Source organism: Lampris incognitus, chromosome 2, assembly GCF_029633865.1.
Source record: "Lampris incognitus isolate fLamInc1 chromosome 2, fLamInc1.hap2, whole genome shotgun sequence".
NCBI classification, from domain to species: domain Eukaryota; kingdom Metazoa; phylum Chordata; class Actinopteri; order Lampriformes; family Lampridae; genus Lampris; species Lampris incognitus.
Window position 1 is genome coordinate 19,861,162 of NC_079212.1, and position 27,219 is coordinate 19,888,380.

A 27,219-nucleotide genomic window follows, 5' to 3' on the forward strand; every position below is an offset into this window, starting at 1 on the left:
AATATAGGAGGGGGTGGGGTGGGGGTGGGGGGGTCGGATACAGTGATGCCAAAGTACAGACATCCCAGCCAGCCTGCACGGAGAGCGGAGGGAAGAGGGAAGGCAGCCGCAGTGTACGCAGCAGCTAATGTCTTTTCCTCATGAATTATTGAAGGTGCCCCAAAGGCAAGGCATGGAGAGCGGGAGGGGCAGAGGCTGCAAACTGCTGCTCCTGCTACAAGCCCTTAGTCCAACCTCTCTCGCTGTTACCTGTGCTCATTACACCTTCCACATCTGAGACGACTCGTTTGTCAAATGTTAAAACGCAGCCTCGTTTTTTTTTCTGCTGGTTTCATTCTAGGAGAGCGTCTAACAAGGCTGCATAGGATGAAGCAGAATAAAGATGGCTGGACGTCCACCATGTTCAGCTCAAGTGTCATATTTGCCGGATGTGCCAAAGGGCTTTTCCCATCCTAGAGGAACACAGATTTCTCGGTTTGACTTCGTGGTGTCAAGTTCCCCACCTGACCTCCCCCCACCCTCACACGCAGTCTCTCTATTGTCTCTGGTCTGCACTTAAGTACAATATGCTGCGAGATCAATAATCCATCCCACTATACCTCAGCCGCCAGCAGCTGCAAGCAGATGTGATACCTTTAAAACATCACAAGTACACTGTTTGCACATTTGTCAACATATTTGTTTGGTGGGGGGATGGACAAACAGAGATACCTGATCCTGTATGTACAGTGCTATGTTAAACTATATGTACTACAGGTGCACACAAAAAAACAAAACTGAATGAATCTGACAAATATTTGGATTTGCTTGAAGGATTTGAGCTACTGAATGCAATGACTGTGTTAAGGAGGAAATAATTAGGTACCAGCGTTTATTAATGACAACAAAAAAAATGTTAAAGTAAGAAGCAGAACAATGTTAGCTACACAACCTCAATACTCAACCGGCCTAAAAATAGAAAACCATTGATGTTGAGGGACATGACCTGCTGATGATACAAGCAATAGACAATAAAATCAGATTGGATGCATCATCTACCTTCAAAAGTGCTGCCCACATGTTCAGTTGTATTTGTGCAAGACATTTATTTTCAAAGATATTCATACAAAAACGAAAAAGCATACAATTTCCAACGGATTGTAGAAATCTGAAAGAACGACTTAAGAGTTTCCTTGTATACAATGAGTATCTTTACAGCATAATGCACATTTCATCCGGTCATTTGCGCTGGTTCTGTTTCATCACGGTGGTCTCTGCTTTCTCAGGGAGGCTATAGACTGTCATACTGATATCGGTGTGTTGGAAAACGTCCTCCAGTATCTCTGACACTTGTTCCCACTTCAGCCGATCAAGGCCACAGCCAATTCTGTCAGCGATTAGAAAAGGAGATAAAAGAACATATTGTGTTACATTAGTAATACCAACATTATTATCTAGCCCTCTACCATATTGGATGTTTTTTTCTGTGATTCTTCTTTAAGCCAGTGTTCTGATATGGGGTGTACTCATTACACTTGGTTCTACAACATATCATTAAGTACCATTAAATGACCTTTACTTATACAAACCGAGGCATTGATATTCTGGTAACGCCATTCGACATGCAGTGCGATTTCATGTCTTCTAAGCTCTGTCTGAGTCTTCCATAAGTGGGTTTGTGGCTGGCCCTTTCCTTTGTGATCTGCAAAACAGCAGGATTGCAACAACATATTACAATTCTTAATAATAATGATCAAGATGATACTGTCAGTGGGAACTGCTCAACAAAAGTATTCATTTAATATGATGCCTTTACCAGATAGTACACAAAACGCCTGCCTCTTTTTAGCACAGCGCACTGTCCCGGTGTCTTCTCTGTGTGGGTAAACAGAAAAGGGCTTAGTCCAGGATAAAGTGCGAACACAGAATCGAGTATCAAGACCCTCAGTGAGCTTCTGTGTACTGAACAAAGCGGTCTGACTGGCAGGAACCCAAAAGGACAAGTTCTTACACCTCAGAAATGTTTAAAATAAAAATGTGACTTACTCTGTTCCTTGAGTTCCTCTACGCCACCGAACTTTTTCTTGAACATGACGGCGATGCCTGCCCCCATGCGACAGTCCTCGCTGATACAGTGTGCCAAAGCCTCATCTTCTGGACAGGAGAACAGGTCCCCACTAACGTGCTGGAGGCTCCAGCTGCCTTCTGCAGACTGTCCAAGAGGGGGCAGAATGCACCACAGCATAATAGGAAATCTGCTCTTTACAATAATAACAAAATAATAATAATAATAATGATAAACTTTGCGCACTTTTCATTCCTGAAATGCAGCTCAGAGTGCTTTACGTTTGAAAGAAGCAGATACATGCAAAAATTGCAGGCAGTAATAAAAAACAATAAAAAGGCAGTTTAAAAGCGCTTTAAAACAGTCAACAACAAAGAATTAAAAGTGAAAATAATTTAAGAACATATAATAAAAGTACAGAATTACAACAAAGAGATTGATGCGAAAAAAACACAATGAGAGCAGGATAAGTGGTTTGGGTAATGGATGGAAATAAAAATGTTTATGTAAAAGGTAATATGTAGGGGACAGGAGGCAGTTTTAATTGAAAGCTAAATCAAACATAGGTTTAAGATATGGACCAAGTCAGTATTCAGATTTAACTTTCTATAAACCTTGAACACAGCATAATAAAACGTTGAGCTTTTTTTTTAAATTTGTAAATGACTAACACTGTTTTTTTATGCTTGACTGTTCACAATTGTCTCGAGAACTGTGAGGGAGTCATCTAGCCTCATTAATATTCAAGAGCTGAACTTTGAGTGACAAGTACAAGCAAGGGTTGGTGGCAAGGGTGGGGTTCATATTCCAATGATCTGAAATTGCGGATTTTGTTTTAGTGGTTGGGTCACGTGACAATTAGCGCTTAATGATTGTCCTAGTTCGGCATTCATATAATCCTTACATAGGGCCTCATCTTGTTCCTAGATTTTTCATTACCCCACCACAGAGCTGTCTGCAAATATCATAATTACTGTACAGTGATGGAGACTGCAACGATGGATTGAGCACAATGTTTTCAACTCTCTCTAACTTTAAACAGAATTCTCATTCTATTATAACCTAATATCCATTTGCATTAATTCATCAAATTACCCCCCCCCCTTGATTGCAAGTGATGAAGGAGACTGCAACGATGGATTGAGCACAATATTTTCAACTCTCTCTAACTTTAAACAGAATTCTCATTTTATTATAACCTAAAATCTATTTGCATTAATTCATCAAATTACCCCCCCCCCCGCCTTGATTGCAAAACTATAAGCAGCAGACGTATTGGAAAGAACAGAGTTGCCAGTTTTGGTAACCTGGCCGGAGTGAGATTTTGCGCACATGAGATTCCATTGGTTGCTTTCGTCCTCTGCCGTGCTAACATTAGACAGCTAAAGTAAACTAGCCACCTGTTTACGGGGTATTTATTCAACACAGGGATAAGCATCGCGCACCAATCACACAGTAACTTGAGACGCATCTCCGTGGAATCACCAACATTTAAGACGCAGTTTTTGAATAATCAGCCGTCTTCTAATCAAAGTCGTTCGCTTGGTTTAACCACACCAGCAAGACTTCGAGACCATCACGATGCCAGAGAGACTTAAGTTCGCCCGTTCATTTCTCTCGCTGTCGCAGAGTGCTTTGGCGCGAGATTTGCCTCGGCGTCGCAAACGCGTTTAGACTCAACGCCAAATGCATGAGAATACGCAATCCTGGGAACGAATATACACCAGATTTTAAGAATAATCTCGGTGCCACCTGCCAAATATCACTGGCCTCCCTTTGGCCAAGTCTGTTCAACATTTTGTGCAGCCGCTACTGTACAACACGGTAACTGTTATCATAGTTTAACACAACCTTTACCTGGAGTGTGACGGCGGTTTTTACAAGTTCAGCTGACATTTGTTGGCACTTTTCTTCCTTTAAATGTGTCATATCGACGGCCGCAGCAACGGCATGTGAACTAAGTTGTCATGCAAGAGTACCGTGGCATGTCTGCCATAACTTGGTTTCTGTCTTTTGTTGTTTTTGTTTTGTTTTTGTTTTTTTGCCTGGCAAGCCGTTGACAAGTGAGTCGCAGGTGTCGAAAACGCTGTTAATCACGGCACATCCCGCTTTACGTCCTTGTTGACAAACGTCTTCTTTGGATGTTCATGTGGACGCGAGAATCAAAATTAAAGGCATTACTGCCACCTGCTGTTCTGGAGTTCTAGTGGGGCGCGTCTGGCGTGTCATGCAGGCGGGCAAAGATAAAACGTCCAAATAAACCCATCAAGCCTTCTCCACGGATGTTTTTTATTTACATTTTGATAAAGTCATTCGATGCTCTTTCAGAACAAAGTGACAAGAAAGCTTTTCCCTTGTATATAATCTATGTCAAATACAGCAACAGCCTAGTGAAAATGCAGTTTGTAAAAGCATGACAGTGTTGATATAAGTACTGTAACTTCATTAACTAGTCAAGCATTTATTTATTGATTTTTTTTGTTAGGAAAACGGGGTGAATGAATATCAATCCTCATTACAACCACATAATGGCTGGAAACCTCAAAGATTTCATACTTGATGTTTCAGTTTCATATAACAGATTTCAGGGCCGGAGAGGATGACCGCATTCTTTTTATAAACTGTTAGAGATACAAAGTCGGGCATAAGATCCACCACACACACAAGAGTTCAGTGTATGTGAAGGACAGACTGTCCATGTTGCAGGACTAGAAATTCGCACTGCGTCGTCGTTCGTTGATCCACTCCCCAGGGTTAACATCCATCTGCAGCATCTTCATCACCCACTTGTCCTTTCGTGCCCCATCGATAAATTCATCCAAAGAGAGCTCTCCTAGGAGGTGAGGTGGGGGACAGGACAGGTCAAACAAGGCAGAGTTTCTCTCAGATCTTTAATCTAGGTTCATCGTCTTCGAACAGCTAATGGCTGCCTATCACACATTTCACCTCCTTTCATTTAATTTTAATTTGGATATAAGAGATGTAATCGCTTGATATCTCTTGATGCCTAGCTACCAACCCAATTAAATCCAAACACAAAGGTATGAGAATAAACAAGTGCAATAAACAATAAATAAATAAAATGAATGAATGAATACATAAATAATAAAATAAATAATAATTAATTAGTAAATAAGCAATAAACAAGAAAAGTGCAGACAAGGGCATGCAAATTAATATACAAGTAGCACACCGCATGCACATGAAAGGACTATAACATGAATAAAAGCATCATACTGGAGACTTGACAAACTATCCTATACTAAGGTATATTCTAAGCAGTCTGATAACACAAAGTGTTGGTGCTCACCATCTCCGTTTTCATCCATCAGCTCAAATATCCGGTCCACCACTTGGTCTGGGGTCAGCAGATTGCATTCTTCATCTAGCTCTCCATGACAAGCTTTCTTCAGTCGATATATCGACTAAGTGACACACATGGACATTTGATTTGTTACTGAGTCATCTGTAGTTCACCCCCATTCACCAATTCAGCTCACATTTACAATAACTGAAACTTTAAAAAGCTCAGAAACAGGTTTGAATATCAGTAATTATGTCAAAGTGAAACTGCAAATATTACCTCAACAATTTCAAGAAGCTCTGTCTTGTCAATGCATCCACTTCCGTCCTTGTCGTACATTTTGAACGTCCATTTTAACTTGTGCTCCAACTTGCCCCTTAAGACCAAGTTCAAGGCTGCCACATACTCCAGAAAATCAATTGTATTGTCCTGTGCATATGTAGAATGGAAATAAACGTTGTATAATGAGCCATTAAAAAATGTCAAGACAACTTGTGTGCAATTAGTCAAGTCATCAAAATATCTTGACCTGAAATACAGATTTAACACAAAGTATAATACTTAACAGGGCACTAGAAGAATGTCAATGCAAAAATTGACAAAGTCATAGGTACACTTTTCCTTAAAAAGTAGAAATCTGTACGTACCCCATTCTTGTCAAAGGCTCTAAACATGTTTTCAATGTAATCTGCAGCCTCCTTGTTATGCGTGACGCCGAAAAAACTCTTGAACTCGTGCATGAAGAGGGTTCCACTCGGACATTCCACCACAAATTTTTTGTACCACTCCTGCAGCTCCGCCACATCAATTTCCTTGTCTGGGTCACTATCCTCACTTAGACGCTGACCCATTGTGGGAATATTTCTTCCAAGACAGTTTAGGTGAGATTGAAACTGTCTCTTGTATCACGTGAAACGTTTCAGACCCTGTTTCTCTTATTCTGGATGTGGTCCACTATACTGGGCAATCAATTCATGGCTTAATTCTCCATCACCACGCTCCAAACTATGTTTTTGTTTTTTTCAAATTGATGAACACCAAATGTTGGTAAATGCCAAATGGCAGCAAAGCATGCAGCATACGAGGCGTGTTGATGTTGGGCTCCCTTGTGTGGCAATTCTTAACGAAAGCAAGTATAAGCCAGAATGTGTTATGGATCACATGGTTTGGGGATTAGAAATGTAGATGTGTCTGGATCAATTAGTTCAGAGAGAGATCATGAGAGGATTTTGCTGTGTCCGTGCCACTAACCCACCGAAACCCACCTCAGGTTTGATGGAGTAAATCAGCATTATGTTATAAACAGACACCTCTGCAATGCATTTTTGAACTGCTAATATATGACACTGTTGATGTGGTAGCAAACTAGCAGGTGGGTTAGCTATGACCTCCAGTCAGTGATCGTTTCAAGACAAACAACTACCAGATGCTACTTATTAAGATGTGTGCAAGTACCGAGTGTTAAAATTGAATAACCCCCCATGTGCTTAATTTCTGTTTTACCATTCATTATTTCATAACACAATGAATGTCTTATGACCACAATGGATGATGATGATGATAATAATAATGATAACAACAACAATAATAATAATTAATGGAATGGAATGGCAGCCTGTCCAGGGTGTCTCCCCGCCTGCCAGCCAGTGACTGCTGGGATAGGCTCCAGCATCCCCACGACCCCGAGAGCAGAATAAGCGGTTTGGATAATGGATGGATAATAATAATAATAATAATAATGATTAATATAATAATAATGTAATAATAATAATAATGTATACTAATTAATGGATAATGTAAGATAAATACTTGCACAAGTGCCTTTATATGATGGCAACATGCCCCAATGAAAAATGAAAGTGTCCCGAGCTGAAGATGAATATAAATGTGTGACTCAAGTCATTTATGGAGCGTCAACAGGAAATAGGATGCAAAGTTTAGCTTTTAAAGTGCAACCTGTCTGACTAAAAGGACACAAATATAACACGACATGCTAAGTAATAAGATCCATGCCGTGTGCAGACTAGGTTCAATCTTGCAAACTCCTCTTGCAGGTTGTAGACACAACAGTTTTTAGCCAGTGTTACATAAACAGTTTCATTTAGGCTGCTATGAACAACATTTGCAATAATAGCTAATGAACATGGAGGTTCTGTGTAGTTCAGTTTGTAGAACATGCCATTGACATTTGTAAGATTATATGCTTTCCACCGCTCTCACCCAAAACTGTGTACACTCAAAATACCTCATCGTGCTCTTTGTACTTCGGACTAAAGCACCACTGGGGTACACATTGGGGCAAATTGCTAAGAGGTTCCAACCACATGACAGAAAGATTTGAGTTTTTACACACCCCTAAACACGATGAACAAACTCTAGTATGTACTCTGTGAGTGTTCTCATGTTCTCTATTCTCAGTCTATCTGGATCACGGAGGACAAACAAATGGAAAATGAGACAAATGAATAGTGGGTTTCATACGCGGTCACTCGTAATGCCAGCAAAACACTTATCAACCTAAAGAAATATAACATGGCAAAACTGAAAACATGCACATATCAGCATGAGAGTGGGTTAAGTCATGTTCAGTGGTACATGGTTCTCCTCACCAATCTGATGATTCATGCAAGGCCTGGCATTTTCAAATCCTCCAACTGTCTGGGATTAAGGGGTCAAATTATTTATAGTCATTACTACCAAACTTTGTATACATATCACGCACCTGCTCGTGCAGCTTGTTATACTGCAGCAGACAATTAATGTGCAAGTTTCATAATCTTTATTGTATTCTTGGAATACAGTAGAAAATGTTATTTGAACATGAGGCACTAGTGTCGTGTGTTGCTATTGCATAAGCACCGTATTTATCATGACACAGCTTCTCAATTATTGAGAAATGTCACACACACGCGCGCACACACACACACACACACACACACCTTGTCGGTCACTGCCCATTCAGTGTGTTTACAGGTAACAGCCTTGCGTGGCCCAATACCTTCCCGGCTCAGGTAATCTGCTGACAACAGGTTTCATGGGGACAGACATAACTAACCTTAGCCTAGATGTGTCAAGGCCATGTGAGGACTCACTGGATGTTATCCAACATGATTATGATCATTCATACCCTCTACGGTAGTACACCAGAATTTAAAACTCAGAAAGGGCATATTTTCCACTCCAAGACAAATTATAGTATAAGCTTACACACGTGGAGCGTCGCATCTACCCTTTGTAACAATAAAGAGATTTACTCCCCTTGCTGCAAAAATTAAAAAAAAAATAAAATCTGTCGACAGTTTGCTGTCATTTCACTGTGAGAGATAAAGTAAATTTGGGGAAAAAAATTCTACTTTACTAAAGTAAATGAAACGGCACACTTGAAAATGTTACCATTTATTGCTTTTCGTGAATACTGTGACGTAAACTCAAGTATTCCATTAATCAATTAATCCATTTTACAAAGACATGTAATACAATTCTAAAAAAAACTACTTTACAGATATGTGCTGTAAAAATTCTTGCCATCAAAAAGGACATTTGCGCATTTAAGATATGGTGTATTAAAAAAAAGAAAGAAAGAAAAAAAGACCATGTGTTCTTTTGACAGACACTGATGCACTCATGGCTTTGTATTTAAAGTGAAAATAATTTTATTTTCTGAAAATACATGGCAAATGTCAGGCAATCACTTGCCGTCAAATTGTTGAACACAATTATTGATCAGATACGAAATTTGAAAATAAGTTCTAAAAACCTCAAGAACTCAGGCTAGTCAAAGGATGAAGAAAAATCAGTGTCTCACCAGTAATGTATAAATTATTTCTGCTTCCAGTTTAAACAAAGTGATGCTCGGCCTTAAGCGGGTGGAAATGAAGGGGACGAAGACAGATCCTTCTTTGAGAGACTTTAAAGAGGAACCCCATCTCTCTGGGTACCGGAAGTCTGGAAGTCCACAGTGCTACAGAAATACCCTTTATGCATTATCATACAGTGTAAATAAAAATAATAATAAACGTCACTTCGCTGGCTGGGCCTGAATTTAAACTTGTTCCACAGGCTCATTTGCAGTTTCTGTGCGCTCTGATTTATCAACAGTGCCCCCAGTTGACAAGTCGGTCGTATTACTGGATGTGGTGGGGACCGGCTTGTCTCTGGATGTGCCTTCCCCTTCACTGCTGTCGTTACTGCCGTCGTCCGTGCTGCTGCACCTCTCCTCACCGTCCTGCACCTCAGAACTCACCGGACTATTCTCTGAAAGAGCGTTCTGCTGAGGCCGGTCCTCAGTGTCATCACTTTCCGGACTGGGGGCTTGAGCAGGTTTCTCTGAGGACTCTTCGGTCCTTTCAGAAGGCTCCGTCGATGTGCTGCTGGGCTCTAAAGGGGCAGAAACCACCATATCACAAAGTCACATTCACTGCCGCGAGAAATAAATTCAAATTGGTTAAAAAGTTACCCCATGGTGTATCCTGTTTTCAGGTAGTGCTGGGCGATATGGAAAATATTATGAAAATGATCATAGGGAATTTCAAACAATAGATATATATATATCACAGTATCTGCTTACATATACAAAATACCATGTTTAAGAACTCAACTGAGGCTCATCACATTGAATGGTTTAGTAACATAAAGTGTAATACCAAACAAATAATACTACCTTTAAACACTCCAGAACCCATTATGGGTGGAATTTTAGGTAATAGATTCTCATTTTCATTAATGTAGACAACAAAATTGTGTATTACAAAATGACAATATCCAAATTTCATCACAATACAGTACCATTAAAAGATGACAAGTGATATTACTGAATTATTGCCCAGCTCAGTTTTCAAGCATTTGTAATCAGTTTCTGTTTACCTGAATTTAAATGAAAACCTGAATTTATTCATTCTAACTGCGAAATTCGATAGTAATGAACTGTACTGCTGAGTTATCACCTACCGTGATCCTCAGCAATGGTGAGTGTGTCAGAAGATTTGCCATTTTGGTCCCCCTGGCAATCATCTTTAGATAACTCTGGTGAACTTGCTTCATCTTTAGGACAAGACGGTGCCTTCTGCTCATTTCCCTCCTCTTCACCCTCTTCCTTTGTGCAACGCTTGAGTCTCTTGACCAAGTGCTCATCAACCTCTGTATCATCCTCATCCTCATCCTCCTGGTGTTTGTTCTTTATCCCGCTGCTTTGTGTGCTATCGTCCTCCGATAATGGAGAATCGCTGTTTTTAACAATAATAAAAAAAATAAAAAACACAGGGTATCAGTCCGTCTATTCTTATTCCTGCTTCTCATTAATGCACCATATAGCCCTCATATCACAGTTGAGGGCCTTAAAGAAGATCTGTTGGTGAAAAGAACATCTAGGCAATGCTCTACTAGTTATATCTATTGATGCCTGCCGCTAAGTTCCCTTCCATTTCTCTCATTATTTTTTTTTCTTTTTCTTTTGGATTTTCCCACCCCTTTTATCCCCAATTGTATCCAGCCAATTACCCCACTCTCCCGAGCTGTCCCAGTCGCTGCTCCGGCCCCTCTGCCAATCGAGGGAGGGCTGCAGACTACCACATGCCTCCTCTGATACATGTGGAGTTGCCAGAAGCTTCTTTTCAGCTGACAGTTAGGAGTTTCGCCAGGGGGACGTAGCGCGTGGGAGGATCACGCTGTTCCCCCCAGTTCCCCCTCCCCCTCGAACAGGCGCCACGACCAACCAGAGGAGGCACTAGTGTAGCGACCAGGACACATACCCACATCTGGCTTCCCACCCACAGACATGGCCAATTGGGTCTGTAGGGACATCCGACCAAGACGGAGGTAACACAGGGATTTGATCCAGCGATCCCCGTGTTGGTAGGCAACGGAATAGACTGCCACACCACCCAGATGCCTTCCATTTCTCTCATTAAAAGAAAAAAAAAAAATGAAGGGAGTGGACTAACCGCTCCTCTGCAAAAGGAGCTCTACTGACTGACTTTGTTTTAAACAGCAGGTACAACAAAGAGGATAATGCTATACTGGCCAAAGTATAATTCTCTCCTGAGGACATCACAGTTTACGATACCATACATAGTCTGAGATACAACACTTTTCTTTGAGTTTTAAAAGTTTTAAAATCTCAGAAAGCACCATTTATTGACCTGACACGGTGCTCCTCTGTCTCCGCTGTGTGTGGCTTAGGCTCTTTGCTGACTGTGCTGTCAGGGAGGCCATTAGTAGAGAGCGAAGTAGACAATGATAGCTTTGGTCTGTTGAGTGGCTTTGGTATTCCTGGTCCATTCACATTATGACTACAACAGAAAAAAGGCATTGCTTTTGCAAAGTGGAATTACAATGAACCTGGGCAGCAAAACTGTTAAGAAACAGGCACAAGCAATGTGATACCGCATCGATATTGCTCCCTGTGGGCATTTGCCTCTTGATGAAAAGACACTGGACTCATGTTAACTTTCCAGTCATTGATTTCTGACTTGACTATACACTTGTAGAAGTCAACCATTTACAAGTGTGTAGCTCCCACCTGTCAGAATATACAGAGGAGTTGCCAGGGAACATCACTCCATTCATTCTGTTTACACTGGTTGCCCCAGTTTTCCTTCAAAAGAAGTAGAGAGGCACAAACAAATAACTGGCTGTGGCGTTTATAGCACCTTTGTATGAGGCTCGAAAGGAGCTCATTCAAGGGAGTCTGTTAATGTGCAATTAGACCAATTCCATCGAAACGCTCTGGTCAGCAGTTCAAGGGGAGGAACAGTTTAACAACGGACGTACTTACTCTGACATTGGGTGCACGCAGCTGACCACCATTACATTCTGAAATAGATAAACAGTTCATATAAGTATTCAACTTACTGCATGATTGCCCAGTAACACTGATCCTTAATGTTCCCTTGAGGGCAAACACTTCTACAGACCATGGTCGCTAGAATATATTTGATGCTGTGAAATTTATTGAAAAAAAGCAGCATAGAATAGTGCTCACCTTCTCCACACCCCGGAGGAACTTGTCTGTGCCCGTGTAGTTTCTCTTGGGGTCTGTCAGCAGTTCACACAGACGCTGAATAGTGAATGGGATGCTGGAAAAGTTATCAAAAAACAACATGTTTTGCTAAAGGTTTAAATATAGTAGAATGAATACTAAGATTATTTTATTCTGGGACTTTTAGGTATACTTTGTCTTTATAGGCCAAGATCTACACAACAGTGTGTGGCTCCTAGTCTGTGTCAACACTGCCTTTGGGCAGGTTTATAAATGTTTGCTTGTTCAGCTGCGATGCTGCCAGGTTTGGCTAGGGTTCAGACCTGGTAATAACTGGCCACTAGCTGCAATAAAAAAAGGATTTAAGGACACCTGAGATTAATGGGGAAAATATCTCCACAGCATTTTGTATAAATATTTAATGGATACAGAAAAAGATGTCAATGCTGAGGGCAGACAGTTTATTAAGTGAGTCTAAAGTGTAGATCTTATTTGCTTCAAGGTTATTAATGCACAGATTTTACAAGATGCTTAAAGAAACAGCAAACAAGCCAAAAACTGCCACAGAGTTTGAAGGTGACGGGTGTTTCCGTGACTACTTGACGGACAGCCAAACATAACAAGGAGAGTTTTCTCACTTTCCATCTTGCCAGTCAACAGCATCACAGTCACTGTCTCCACTTCTGACAGTATGATATGTGCACACTTCAAAACATCAGAAATATTTTTACTTTAAGGCTTATGAATTCAGTTCTGGATTATTATTACCTTTTGAATCTATTTGCAGCGAATATGGGGAGAGTGCCAAAGAACTGGACAGATAGAAATGTATGAATAATGGATCAAAATCATACTAAAAGGTCACATTTCAACATTTAGTAAATGTTCTCTGTGATAGTCAAAGAATACCACTCTGTCATGCTCAATTAAAAGAACAAAAATAATTGTCTGGCTCTGCAAAAACTATTATATAAGTTTTACAGAGTCTGGACAGAGAAAATTGCTTGAACAAATTGTGCAGAAACTAAAACTTGGCTCTTATCTACACATGACCCATTGATGGAAAAGTTACAGACGGATAAAGTGAAAAGTGTTTCCAGATGCAGAGGTGTCACAAACCGAAATGTAAGAGTCAAGTGACAGTGATTTAACGATTTTAACTTTTAGCTAATCAAAAAAAAGACAATTAAGCCAACTAAGAAAACACTGATTTAAAGAAAATATGACATTTCAATTGACAAAATAATCATGTAAAAAAGTAGCCGAAACCTAGAGATGTCTGAAAACAAATGAATTACAAGGGGAATGGGACAAAGTCCACATCATCAACTATAAAACACACTACAAAAATCATTACTGCTGCGATGATTAATTGCAGTCGAAGTGGCCTGGTTCCAGAAATGAACAAACTTTTCACTTAACAGCTTTACTTACCCATTGTATCCATCCACTATTTTTAAGATTCTGTCCTTCATCACATCAAAGGGTATATACTCTACATTGGGATTCGGTGGCCCTCTCTGTTCTGTTGTAGAGGCATGGAAATCGTCCATAACGTCCTCCAACTTAAACAAGAAGTATGATTTGAACTGTGCCCATGGGACCCTAAAAGATATAGGAAATACCAGTCTTCATATCATCCACACAGAAATAACAATTGCCTCTTGAACCCTTTTTTTTTTTGTTTTTTACAAAGCATCTTAATAAATCACAACCTAGATTCACTGAGTCCGTTACAGGCAAGACTGATCCTAGCAGTGTTGTCTATAAAAATGAATGGTTGCTCATGTTTTTTTGCTCATTATGGTGTCCTCATTCATTGCTACCCACATTGTCTCCCCAGTCTTTGCGACATGACACAGGAATTTCTCCAGAGCGGGACAGGTCTCTTTCTTCCCTTTCTTCTCAAAATCTGCCAAAAATATGAAATTTTGCAAAAAAATGAATTTATAAAACCAAATAGAATTACAGAGACCTAGATTTGATTGATTCAGGTCCTTGGATTGCCTTACCTGATCCAAAAATCAATCTTAAATTGTAACAAATTCAGGTTATCCTTTGCCGGTATGACTGTCAAATGGTAAAATTATTGTAGAAATCCACTGAGCTGGCCCAGACTAACTTGCTGTTATTGAATTATCATATTTTAGACAGTCACTAGACATCCACTTTCAGCAGTCTAAATGTTAATTGATTATAATACGCCAGGTTAAAATTTATCACATTAAAGGTACATGACAGCTTCTTCCAAATGTAATGTAGTCTTATATACACTTAGAGTAATCATGATTGCCTAATTTCACTAAACTGACAAGTTCTCTTGAAACTTGCATGGACAAACTACAGAAGAGTTTAGGACTAGATGAAGTTCAAGTTCATTGGATAGTAAATGTATTTTTGTTGTATTTTGTGTATATACAACAAAAATATGTAAGAATTTGACAATCAGGTTAAAGCTTTAAGATAAAGTTAAGAAAAGAAAAAATTGTAAAATATTGTAAATTTGTGTCAAAACATGGCATGAATACCACAACTTATCGAGCGCCGACAGGGGGGTCGCAAATTTTTAAAAAGTGATGTTTATGGTTGAGCTTTTTGAGAGCGCTAAGTTTAAATGATTTCGTTATATTTGGCTATTAGAAAGGAACAGTAACTTTAATGCACTACTTTACAACTAACATTTAACACACTAATAGATGTGTGCCACTAACAGACCTGTCGGCTCTGCAATATTGTGATTTGATCAACATTGAAGTCCATGAATTAAGGAATCGACGTTCGGTAGGCTATGGATTTTAAAATAATGTTTTCACTATAGTATTGACTTACGTGTCAAGTTAAACGACATTATTATTTTTTCTTCCTAGAATAACACTATAACTAACTAGGCCAGACACATTATGTCTGTTTCTTCTATTCGCAAGTGGGTCGGAAGCTATGCTAGCCTAGCTAGTAAGGGTTACGGGTTGCAGCTAAGGGCATGAAAGCAAACGATGAATTGCTACACCTAAATTCCAGTTACTCATTTGGATAATTATAAAATGACCTTCGAGGGCTTCCAACACCGCGTCGATCTCCATAGTTGTGTCCGGACAGCGGCAGCAAACGCTTGCTTGCTAGCTGTAGCAATTTAACAAAGCTGTTGGCAGCAAGACTGCGCATGCGCATCCTTTCCGTACTTCCGGAAGACGCGTTCCAGTTCGTCAGACTGTCTTGCAAGCAGCGAGACAAGCAACCCCTAACTGACAGATTTTTATTTCTAGAAGTTATTCTATCCTAATTTGGAATGTATTATAAAAGTTTGTGCACAGAGTGATCGCATAAATGAGTTGATTCATGCGTTCACAAGTTGCCAGGTTGGGGTCTGTGTTGTCCTGCGCTGCATCGCATACAGCGGGCGTCATGGTTCTTGTGTTGTTATGACGGTGTGAACCGGTGAAGCAACCCCATGAGTCAGCAGCTGATCGGGGTCAATTTTCCAGTTAGCGACTACCTAAAGAGAGAGAGAGCGTCCGTTCATAGATCTGATTGTTAAACTAAGGCAGTTGTCGTGGTTTTCACTTGTAAGAAAGAAAAAAAATGGCAGTCCCGGCTGTCACAGCACTGCATTTGAGCGCATCAAGCTCACCTCTGCTAAACCCTCAAGATCACAACATTCACATTGAGGGAAAAGATTTGGGAGAAACCGACATCCTTCCTCTTCATTCTCCCTGGACTTTTTGGCTTGATAGGTAAGCCTTTTGCATTGATTAATATTCGCACCCGTCCTTATATCGTTTCTGTGCACCGCCGTGGTTAAGTATGTTAGACTAGGTAGCAGTGCTGTCAAGATAAACAAAGAATAGACATTTGGCACAATCGGGGGCACCCCGACATGTACGTCTGCATACGTCTAAAAAAACATGTCTAAAAGGGGAAGTGACAATAGACATTTCTTTTTAATGGCTGCAGTTTTGATTGAACTCACAAAACGCGTTTTCTTTTTTGACCTTTATAGCCAAGACAGTCACATGATCTCATATCTTGTTGGAAATAGTGAATCAAAATAGGTCAATTCTTTCCATAAGATAACCCTTGTACCTGACTCCCAAGTTGAAAGTGCTACTGCTATATCTGTAATCGAGTCTATTTTCATCAGGACAGGTGGCATCGTTGAAAGCTTGTTGAGTTTCCATGTGTATATTGACACAGTTGCATGTAAAGCACGTTTTACTTTTCTTTTCTTTTTTTACATTTAAATTCATCTCATTAAAACTGGCATTGCCATAAACAAGGTCTGCATTTGAAGTTTGACCTACATTGTTAAGTTTGTAAGTAGTCAGAGGTAGTAATTACAACTGAGGAGTCGGGTGAACACAATACAGTAACAACTTATACAAATCACATCAGTGTCCGGTGAGTACAAATAACGGATGAGCTTTTAAATGGGTCACTGGTGTTTACTGTTTACTGGGGGTTTTCTTTGGTCATCTGATCTGTTACTCTGACCCGTAACCCCGGCAGACAGCTCTGTGACATGTCTGAGTGATGTTGCCTGCTAAATACAATGCATTTTGGAGTCCGGAAATCCCGGAAAAACGTATGGATTGTAATGGAAAAACAGCTGTTTGAACTTAATTGGATTCCATTTCCTCATCTGAATTACCTAGATCTCTGCCAGGAACAACAGCTGCGGAATGTGAGTCAAACCTGAAGAAAATCTACACCGTGGAGACAGTCCAGGTACGATGCTTTGCAGTTGCTGTATAAAAATAGAGGGCAAAGGTCATGGCACACCTGCGATGTTGTTGTTGTTGTTAAGTTCTTCCTGGAAAAAAGCTGCCCTTATTATCACACGGCCTGCATCTTTTCAGTCCAGCAATGTTTGATGTTGATTTTATTAATCCCCCAAGAGCCCCCCCCCCCACCGCCGCCGGCGCCGCCGCCGCCCTCTGGTTGGGGTACAGCTAGTGCCGTGTCCTGGTAAGCGGGGTTGTCGTATCTTGCTCAAGGATGCTTTGGCAGGAATTGTGGCCTCCTATTACACAACAAAACTCACATACTGGTGATGCAGTGTTTGTTTAAATTAAGATTCCATAAGAATTTTACACTCTCTTTATACTCAAAACCAAACATAATGCATAATTTAGTACCAATATCACTCTGATTCTATGTGCACTGCAGTAAAAGCACTCTCTTTAATGTGATTAGAGAATAGTCAGATGGCACACTATCTAAAATTAATTCAAATTATTCGCGTATGTGCTAGCTATCCTGAGTTGCTTTTTTTTAAATAATATTTTAAAGTCACACAATGTAAGCTTTTAGCTCATTAGTAATTTCTGTGCCCGCAAGTGGTGGCTGCACCAAGATGTGACCACATTTTGACCACATTACCCATAAAATCCTTTTCTGATGTCTTAAGTGGTGTCGGGTAGTAAACCATAGGGGCATGTGAATGATGTTATAAGATCAGTCCAGTGTCGATAATGGTCAGCCTGCAAGGCAATGGAAATTTATTCTTCTGCGAATAGAAAAACCGCCCTTTTTTTCCTTTTTTTTTGAGAGGAAAGAACAAAACATTCTTTGGAAAACAACATTAGACACAGAGAAAGTCCTCAAGGCATGCAATGTTTACTGAGAATTTATTATACTTTGCTATGTTTGCGGAGGTCAAATTCTCTATTAAAATCTCAAACACACAGTTGCAGACACTTATTATTATTATTATTATTATTATTATTGTGAAGTGGTTACTGTAAATACACACTTGGCTAATACTGACCACAAAATACCAAACTTGTCGGACCAGAAAGTCTGGCAGAGACGAAAACAGGCCAAAGCATTGAGTCTAATAGATCACTAATGGATGGGTTTCATCTTGTGGCATCTAAATGCATGTATTTAATGGACAAGACTGCAATATTTACTCATATTAATTTGTCCTTATATGACTTTGGTTGCAAACTATTCAAGATAACCTCCTGGGGTTAGAAGTTATTTCATATAGAAACTACTTTTTATCAAAAAATGAGAATGAGAAACATGAGCCACGAGCATCTTTCTGACCTGCCTTTTGCTCAGACCTTCTTTACGGTCAAACAAATGTGAAATCTTAAGAGGGCCGACTGCCTTAACCCATTTACATCTGTGAAGTGAGATGTTAGAATAACTTGTAAGTCATCTCTTGACCTTTTTGCATTTGAGTAGAACTTTTGGAGAGTTTACAACAACATACCTGGCGTGTCCAGCTTGCCACTGAGATGCAGCTATCATCTCATGAGAGGAGAGCGAAGACCCCTCTGGTGAGTTTAACTTCCAGAAAATTGGGTATACATACCTGGAAGATGGTTGCAAATGTTTTTTTTTCTCTCGAATGATTGTTCCTGTTTTGCATACAGGGAAGAGGAAAGCAATGCAAAGGGTGGCGTTTGGAAAATGAAAGTACCAAAAGAATGCACTGTAAGTGATACCCTCTATTTATTGCTCATCTGCTTACTGTTGTTTATAGAAGTCCAATCATCCTTTTTCCTCCATTCATTCTCAGTCTGCTGTATGGAAGGAGCTGCTGCTGGCTACTATTGGAGAACAGTTCAGTGACTACTGTGCTTCAGGTAGAAATGTTAAAAGAGGGACGGAGACAACTTTATTTCACAATACTACTACTACCTCTTCTACTTTCGTCTGCTCCCGTTAGGGGTTGGCACAGCGGATCTTCCCTTTTGATCTCTTCCTGTCCTCTGCACCTTCCTCTGTCACGCCAGCCACCTGCATGTCCTCTCTCACCACATCCGTAAACTGCTTTGGCCTTCCTCTTTTCCTCTCCCCTGGCAGCTCCATATTCAGCATCCTTCTCCCAATATACCCAGCATCTCTCCTCCTCACATATCCAAGCCATGTCAGTCTTGCCTCTCTTGCGTTGTCTCCAAACCGTCCAACCTGAGCGGTCCCTCTAATATACTCATTCCCAATCCTCCTCCCTCTTTGTCACTCCCAGTGAAAATCTTAGCTTCTTCAACTCTGCCACCTCCAGCTCCGCCTCCTGTCTTTTTGTCAGTGCCACTGTCTCCAAACCATATAACATAGCTGGTCTCACAACCATCTTGTAAACCTTCCCTTTAACTCTTGCTGGTACCTTTCTGTCACAAATCACTCCTGACACTCTTCTCCACCCACTCCACCCTGCCAGCACGCTCTTCTTCACCTCTCTTCTGCACTCCCCGTTACTTTGGACAGTTGACCCCAAGTATTCAAACTCGTATGCCTTCGTCACCTCTACTCCTTGCATCCTCACCATTCTGCTGTCTTCCCTCTCATTCACACATATGTATTCCGTCTTGCTGTTTATTTCACACAAAAAAACTAAACCAAAAAAAATAAACACCACAATTTAAATGTCAGAGTATGGAATTGGTGGTTGGGAATTCATACTGGATGAAATGTCATGTGTTGCAATGCCCTTGCTGCATTGTCTTCAAGTTGCATCTGAAAAATGTCATTTCTGCTTACAGAAGATGAAGTGGTCGGAGTCAGTGTCAGTGTGAGAGACAGAGAGGACATCTTTCAGGTCTGGAACGGAAATGCTTCTTGCGCCAATGAGGCGAACATATTAGGAAGAATCTATGAGCTCCTCCCACAAATATCTTTTAAAGCAGTGTTTTACAAGCGTGAGTATCTTCTCCGTACATTAGCCGTAGAATCATAGTCATTAAGAAGGACGGACATTTACACAACATGAACGTCTGCACTTTGGTTGATTCTTGTTTGTGCTTGTGTTTTAGCACATGAGGAGCACCACGCCTTCGAAGGAGGCCGCTCAAGACACTAGCACATTTAGCACCCTGACGGTTTGTTTGCTTCAGCAAACTCCAGCTTTGTTGTTTTTTGTGTGTTTCAGACCATAACATTTGGGCAATCGTTGAGGCAGTAAAAATTGGCGAAGGATCAGTGTTGCTAATGTAATAGACAAAATGGGACAGAAGAATAAATACTTTTAAGTATTACAGTATGCTATTCAGAATTGATTACACTGGCCTTTATACATTAACTCAAAAAATTACTATTTTATTATGCTCAACAATGGATAAAATGCTGTCTTAGGAGTTTCTGTAATACATAAATATGTCATTCAAAGTGCTTTTATTTTGGCATCAAGCATATATACCAATCAGCTAAAACATTAAAACCACCGACAAGTGAAGTGAATACAGTGCCACCTGTCAAGGGGTGGGATATTTTAGGCAGCAAGTGAACAGTCAGTTCTTGAAGTTGATGTGCTGGAAGCAGGAAAAATGGGCAAGCGTAAGGATCAGAGCAACTTTGATAAGAGCCAAATTGTGATGGATAGACAACTGGGTCAGAGCATGTCCAAAATGGCAGGTCTTGTTGGGTGTTCCCAGTATGCAGTGATCAGTACCTACCAAAAGTTGTCCAAGGAAGGACAACCGGTGAACTGGCGACAGAGTCACGGCCGCCCAAGGCTCATTGATGCACATGGGGAGCGAACTCTAGCCCATCTGGTCCAATCCCGTAGAAGAACTACTGTAGCTCAAATTGCTGAAAAAGTTAATGCTGGCTATGATAGACAGGTGTCAGAACTCACAGTCCATCGCAGCTTGCTGTGTATGGGGCTGTGTAGCTGCAGACCAATCAGAGTGACCATGATGACCCCTGTCCACCACCGAAAGTACTTACAATGGGCACGTGAGTGTTGGAACTGGACCATAGAGCAATGGAAGAAGGTGGCCTGGTCTGATGAATCATGTTTTCTTTTATATCATGTGGACGGCTGGGTGCATGTGCGTTGTTTACCTGGGGAAGAGATGGCACCATGCACTATGGGAAGAAGGCAAGCTGGTAGAGGCAGTGTGAAGCTCTGGGAAACCTTGGGTCCTTTTTTTTAATGTATATCCGTTTTATTAACATATAACAAAACTGCAACTCTGCAGTTAGCTTATATGATTTCAACTAAAGTGGGGGGGGGGATCAGGTTCCATTATCCAAACTGTTTATCCTGCTCTTAGAGTCACGGGGATGCTGGAGCCTATCCCAGCAGTCACTGGGCAGCAGGTGGGGAGACACCCTGGACAGGCCACCAGGCTATCAGGTTGCCAAAGAAAATTCAATATAAGAGAACAGAAGGTAGCAATTCTTCTTGCCTCCCTTGTCCTTGTCCTCCTCCCACCCTACACATCTCGCTCTTGTGCTTTTCATATCTCTCTGCCATAATCACACCTTCCTCAAGGGTGTCCTGTCTGGATCTCTCCAGAATGGAAGTCAGTTCTGATGCTATCCTTGAGTTCTCACTGGTTACCAATGTAAGAGCTGCTCCTGACTTGTCCTGCTTGACCCGTGCGGCCCACGCGGTGTACATATTCCACAATGTGTCAAGGGAAGTCATGATTGAAGATGTGTGTGATGTCACAGAGATCCAGGCCCCAAAAGTCTGTAGCCACAAGGATATGCGCACGACCCTCTTTGAAGTCCCTCAGGGCCTCCTCATGGTCACACTGCTCATGGCTGCCATGAAGACACTGCACCACTATACCTTGCAGGCAAAGGCCACTACTGGCCAAGTCATCAGCCACAGATTTCCTGCCAACAAAGATGAGTACTTTATCCTGGGGCAACTTGTTGCAGATGAAGTCAAAGACATGTAACTTTTTCTCTTCTTCCTTGACTACCCGCATGACCTGTTGCACTGTGTCTACTATTGCTAAATCCAGGGTGCCCACATACACGATCATAGGATTGCTTGGGTAGGATTTTGCCAATCTCCTCGCACCAGTTGGCTAGGTAGCACTGGTCATGACAGTATGTCTGTCTGGGCGAATGTCCAGCAGAATCTTCATAATCTCTGGCTCAAAGCCCATGTCCAGCATGCGGTCTGCCTCATCCAACACCAAATAGGTGATGGAGCATAGGTTGATGAGCTCATTCATCTGCAGATCATTTAGTCGTCCTGGCGTTGCAATCACAATGTCCAACCCGGCCCTCACTGCTTCAACTTGACTTTTCTTGTCACCACCGCCATAGATACAGACAATTTGTGGACATGAAAAAGTCATGCTTCTGCCATGAATGGTCATGCGCCTCTGGCACTTCTCATTTTTTCAGAAACCTTGGGTCCTGGCATTCATGTGGATATTACTTTTTTTTAATAATTTTATTTCTGATTTTTCCCTTTTTTCTCCCAAATTAGTGGCCAATCGATCCCTATTTTAATTCAAACACCCACCCTCGTACTGCATGCATTCGCCAACTGCATCTCTCCGGCCGGCAGTCTCGAAGGAGACCGCCTCCCCACTTTCGTGACAAGGCGACTCCAGGCCGAACCACTGTTTTTTCCGACACACACAGAGACGCATTCACGTGACGAACACAAGCCGACTCCGCCCCCCTCCTGAAGACAGCGTTGCCAATGATTGCTGCTTCATCGACTCCGGCCATAGTCGGATCTGACGAGACCGGGGCGCGAACCCCAGTGGGCAACTGCATCGACACAAAGCCGATGCTTAGACCGCTATGTAGATGTTACTTTGACATGTACTAGCTACCTAAACATCATTGCAGACCAAGTACACCCCTTCATGGCAACGGTATTCCCTGATCGCAGTGGCCTCGGGGTTTTAATGTTTTGGCTGATCGGCATAGGTTTCATTTATGGCTATGGCTTTGTTTCCATGTTGTTGTGTTTTATACCATGAAACGTTGCAGTACCTTAAGTGGAATATAGCAGATTATGTACAGTCAGGTTTTGTAGATATACAGTACCATATTTTGTGCAGTCTCAAGAGCAAAGAAGAAAACAGGTCTTTTAACTAGTTTTTATTTTTGATCAGAGAAAAGTTCCAGCAAGCAAAACTTTATTTCTCAATGCAATATTACACTTTCAAATCAGTTCTTCTCTCTGTTTTATATGTTAAAGCTGTTTGTACCTGGAAGAATATACACTAGTAACACTGGCAAGAAAATATTGCACAGTCTTGTACTCAGTTTTATTATTAAGGATATGAATGTAGTTTAACTAATCTAGAAACAATGACGTTATTTCACTACTAATTTACAGCTGTGAAGAAATATATGCAATAAGTTTGTATTCGGTGGATTTTTAAACTTTTTTTTGTGGTTTTGGTCTGGGTTTTTTTCCCCCCATATTCATACTGTTTGTCCCAGATCAAGCATCATGTTCTTCATATTGTGTAAGGTATCAACCGTCCCTCCAGGAATATGTGAAGTTTCTATGTGCTTTTTAAGACCAAAAAATACCATTTGATGGCAGTTTTTTTCTGATGGAGTCAATGGCACTTTACTGTTTGGAGTACTGTTCTTGTTAAAGTGAGAGACTTGGTGAAAGCTGTAAAAGCACAAAGTTACCATATGTCGCTTCTTATTTGACTTGATTGTGGTGAAGTTGTAATAATTTTAGCATTGTTTTGCAACAGTTGGTCTAAAATTCATGCTGTTTTTTTTGTTTTTATTTTTTTAACTAGCATTCATGAATCACAGATTTCTGGAGGGACTGGTTAGGGCCCCTTTTGGTCTGTCTTGCATAAATTTCTATGTTAAAGAACTGTGAGCAGGGTCATCACCCACATTTTACCTCTAAAAAAGAGGAAAGTTATCAGTTTGATTTACATTTCCATCCTGAGAGGCTGTTGTTAATGAAAATATATCCGGGGTCCGTGGGTGAACCCCACAGAACAGCCCAAATGTCTTCAACTATTACTAATGTTGTATGAACGTTTTGGAAAGCTGTTGGCTTCAAGCCTGAAGTATTGTGTGTCAAAGGCCCCGTTTATACCTGGCGTTAACATGCGTCTTGGCTGATCCGATCACAAGTGGACAGCTGTAAGAAAAGACACATGCACAGGAGAGTAAGTCAGTTTGTAAGCGTGAACCTCGCCAAACCCGTTCACGTTGCTTTGTCCAGTTCCAGTACTGATCTCTGTTGTAAAGGAAATAACACTGAAGCACAAAATTATGAGTAATAAGCCAAACTGTTCCACCCCACCCCACACACACACAAGCACACACACAGATAGAGTTCCAGTTAAGATCTCAAGACCCGGCAACTGATGTTTATCTTGAAATGGTGCCTTTCATTTACCAGCAGTTGAGAATGTCATGTTTACCCTCGGCCACCTTGCTGAAGTTGTATCCAACAATGTACTTTATGTATTCGTTTTAACAGATGTTAGAAAATAAAGTCTTTCTAAGATGGTGCTGGTCGTGATGTTGCTGTCATTGAAATATCAATATCTTATTGAGAAAGACACACCTATTTCATAAGGAAATACTGAATACAGAGTCAACACAAAGTGGTACAGGTCTGTTATGGCATCTAAAATTCTTTGGGGATGGTATTACCAATTGCATTTTTTTTTCTGGGGTCAAGAAATAATGGTCAGCATTTTCACTCCCATTTATCACAAATATCAGGTCAAGTGTTGTACTCTGGGAATAACTAAGTGATGGCCCTCAATTTGAAATGTAATACTCAACTTGAAGCGGTTGCATAAAAAGCTGCTATTTTAAGTGAGGGTTGACCCCAAAGACCTGACAGTGCCCAGTCACGTCTCATCGGCTGTAACCGGTATGATGGGCCATGGCGCTCTCTAGTGGGGACATTACACTGAATCAAGCAAGAGGATTTCATGTCTTAAAACCATCTCCCTGGTTACTGACTGTAATTAGTATTGACATCAAAAGTATTTGAAATTATTATTTTAGGGAAGTTTATGATTTACCCTAGCATATAACTTTACCCTTGGGACGTGATCAAGTTATAATTGTTAAGAGTAATACACTAGTAATTAACATGCTAAAGCTCCATCCCGTTTATTGCTCAAGATTAAAAAAAAAAATTCTTCGATTTGTCAGTAAGAACATGAATGTGATTTTCATTTTCAGTACTAAAAGACAGTGGAATATATTTTCGAAATATATGTAAAAACTCCAGTTCCCTCGACCTCGAATTCGCCAAGAAACTGAATAGCCCCCCCCCCCCCACTTATCTGTTATTGAAACAATCAAGACAGAAACGCTGCAATGTGTGCAATATGTTCGAAAGAAATAACACAAAGAACAGAAAAGCTAAATGAAATGAAATAAACTTAGAGATTATATACAAAACATATTGTAGCGAATTAGGGGGACAGCCCGGGAACCGCCACAGCAGGGACGCGAACCCATGTCTCCCGCTCCACGAGCGACAACGTTAACCAGTCGACTAAAAGGTCCGATTCGTTAGCCAAGGGCTAACGTGTCTACTTATCCGTGCACGTTACACTACTGTTATGTGGTGTCGGCTCTCGGCAGTTCAACAGCAACCAGGGTGCTGCGCCTCCTCAAAAATCCTCCGCAGCAGGATAAATACGAGACACTCAAGGCTCACCTGTTGAAAGCTTTTGAACTTTCTGAAGCTGAGCGGTCCAGCCGGCTTTTCTCTCTACAAGGCCTCGGTGACAGTAAGCCGTCTGAACTTATTGACAGGATGCTGTATCTCCTGGTAGAGCACAAGCACGACTTCCTCTTCATCCAACTGTTTCTGCGACAGCTGCCTTCTCAGGTACGGGCTGCTTTAGCCAACACCGCTATCACTGACGGTCGTGCTCTTGGCCGAGGAGGCTGATAAGTTTTTCCTGGCTGGTCAACAGCACTGCGCGGCCGCGTCTTTTCCCGGTTCGGTTGGGACTCAAAAGTGACCGTCCCCCTCCTCGGCGCGGATTTCCTATACGCCTATGGACTGCTGGTGGATGTCAAAAACCGCCGCTTAATCGACGCTGTGACTTTCTGTTCGTATGGGTGTACTCTCAGCGGAGCGGACTCCATCAGACTGTCTGCATGCTCTCTGTCACAGACGATTTTCTCCGGCTTCTGGCTGAGTTCCCGGTCCTCACGCAGCCCACCTTCTCGTCTTCCGCTGCCAAGCACAGAGTGGAGCACCACATCGCCACCACTGGTCCACCAGTCTATGCTCGGGCTCGGCGCCTCGACCCGGCCAAGCTCACCGCCGCCACGGAGAAATTCGAGAATATGGAGCGTCTCGGCATCATTCGCCGCTCCAACAGCTCGTGGGCTTTACCCCACCACATCGCCCCGAAGCCTGGCGGCGGGTGGCGCCCGTGCAGTGATTACCGTCGACTCAACAATACAACGACACCGATCCGCTACCCAGTCCCACACATCTAGGATTTTTTCCGCCCACCTGGCTGGAAAAGTCATATTTTCCAAAGTGGACCTCGTCCGTGGATACCAACAGGTGCCAGTCAACCCACTGGATGTCCCCAAAACGGCGATGATCACCCCATTTGGACTGTTCGAGTTCCTGCGCATGCCGTTCGGCCTCAAGAACGCCACGCAGACATCCCAGCGCCTCATGGATTCGGTGCTACGGGACCTGCCTTTCGTTTTCGTCTCTCTAGACGACATCCTCTTCGCCAGCACCTCCAAAGCGGAACACCTGTCCCACCTCCATACTCTTTTCGAGTGGCTCAGCCAGCACGGGCTGATCGTCAATCCAGCCAAGTGCCAGTTCGGGCTGACCACCATTGACTTCCCCGGACACTGAGCCACCAAAGACGGGGCGGTACCCCTCCCGTCAAACGTGGCCGTCGTGAACTTCCCGCGACCGCTCACAGTCAAGTCCCTACAGGAGTTCCTCGGCATGATGAACTTTTACCACCGCTTTATCCCCCCGAGGTGCTGAACTCATGCGACCACTGTATGAGGCCCTGAAAGGCAAGGCCACCAAATACAAAGTGGACTGGTCCGCGGTGAGGGACAAGGCATTTGTGGACGCTAAGAATGCTCTGGCTGACGCAGCAATGCTGGCGCACCCATCACTCAAGGCTCTGATCGCCATTACTACAGACGCTTCGGACTACGCAGGCGGGGCAGTGCACGAGCAGTGGG

General features: G+C 41.8%; 4 protein-coding genes across 7 annotated transcripts; 1 reads left to right on the top strand and 3 right to left on the bottom strand.

The window, feature by feature from the left end:
• Window positions 1-863: 863 nt before the first annotated feature.
• Window positions 864-4,131, bottom strand: oard1 (O-acyl-ADP-ribose deacylase 1). Its single transcript, XM_056274800.1, has 5 exons — window positions 3,902-4,131; window positions 2,026-2,191; window positions 1,796-1,854; window positions 1,569-1,681; window positions 864-1,366 (listed from the first exon to the last, which is right to left on the bottom strand). The coding sequence occupies exons 1-5, from the start codon at window positions 3,971-3,973 to the stop codon at window positions 1,219-1,221; spliced, it is 558 nt and encodes a 185-aa protein (XP_056130775.1). The 5' UTR covers window positions 3,974-4,131; the 3' UTR covers window positions 864-1,218.
• Window positions 4,132-4,752: 621 nt separating this feature from the next.
• On the bottom strand, window positions 4,753-6,199 carry guca1b (guanylate cyclase activator 1B). Its single transcript, XM_056274146.1, has 4 exons — window positions 5,996-6,199; window positions 5,628-5,777; window positions 5,355-5,469; window positions 4,753-4,877 (listed from the first exon to the last, which is right to left on the bottom strand). The coding sequence occupies exons 1-4, from the start codon at window positions 6,197-6,199 to the stop codon at window positions 4,753-4,755; spliced, it is 594 nt and encodes a 197-aa protein (XP_056130121.1).
• A 2,545-nt stretch (window positions 6,200-8,744) lies between these two features.
• Window positions 8,745-15,459, bottom strand: LOC130107875 (serine/threonine-protein phosphatase 4 regulatory subunit 2-like). Of its 3 annotated transcripts, none has more exons than XM_056274655.1 (9): window positions 15,371-15,459; window positions 14,155-14,236; window positions 13,759-13,929; window positions 12,328-12,421; window positions 12,121-12,158; window positions 11,866-11,940; window positions 11,486-11,635; window positions 10,296-10,570; window positions 8,745-9,725 (listed from the first exon to the last, which is right to left on the bottom strand). In XM_056274655.1, exons 1-9 carry the CDS (start codon window positions 15,402-15,404, stop codon window positions 9,391-9,393), a joined length of 1,254 nt encoding a protein of 417 aa, XP_056130630.1. In that variant the 5' UTR covers window positions 15,405-15,459; the 3' UTR covers window positions 8,745-9,390. The 3 variants fall into 3 exon arrangements, with proteins under 3 accessions (XP_056130630.1, XP_056130632.1, XP_056130631.1); XM_056274657.1 differs by lacking the exon at window positions 15,371-15,459 and adding an exon at window positions 14,337-14,458; XM_056274656.1 differs by lacking the exon at window positions 11,866-11,940.
• A 365-nt stretch (window positions 15,460-15,824) lies between these two features.
• LOC130107090 (eukaryotic translation initiation factor 4E type 3-like) lies at window positions 15,825-24,522 on the top strand. 2 transcript variants are annotated; one of them, XM_056273496.1, is made up of 7 exons: window positions 15,825-16,055; window positions 16,974-17,046; window positions 18,514-18,608; window positions 18,705-18,765; window positions 18,851-18,917; window positions 19,815-19,970; window positions 20,085-24,522. In XM_056273496.1, the coding sequence occupies exons 1-7, from the start codon at window positions 15,904-15,906 to the stop codon at window positions 20,129-20,131; spliced, it is 651 nt and encodes a 216-aa protein (XP_056129471.1). In that variant the 5' UTR covers window positions 15,825-15,903; the 3' UTR covers window positions 20,132-24,522. The 2 variants fall into 2 exon arrangements, with proteins under 2 accessions (XP_056129471.1, XP_056129472.1); XM_056273497.1 differs by having other exon boundaries at window positions 19,818-19,970.
• Window positions 24,523-27,219: the final 2,697 nt, after the last annotated feature.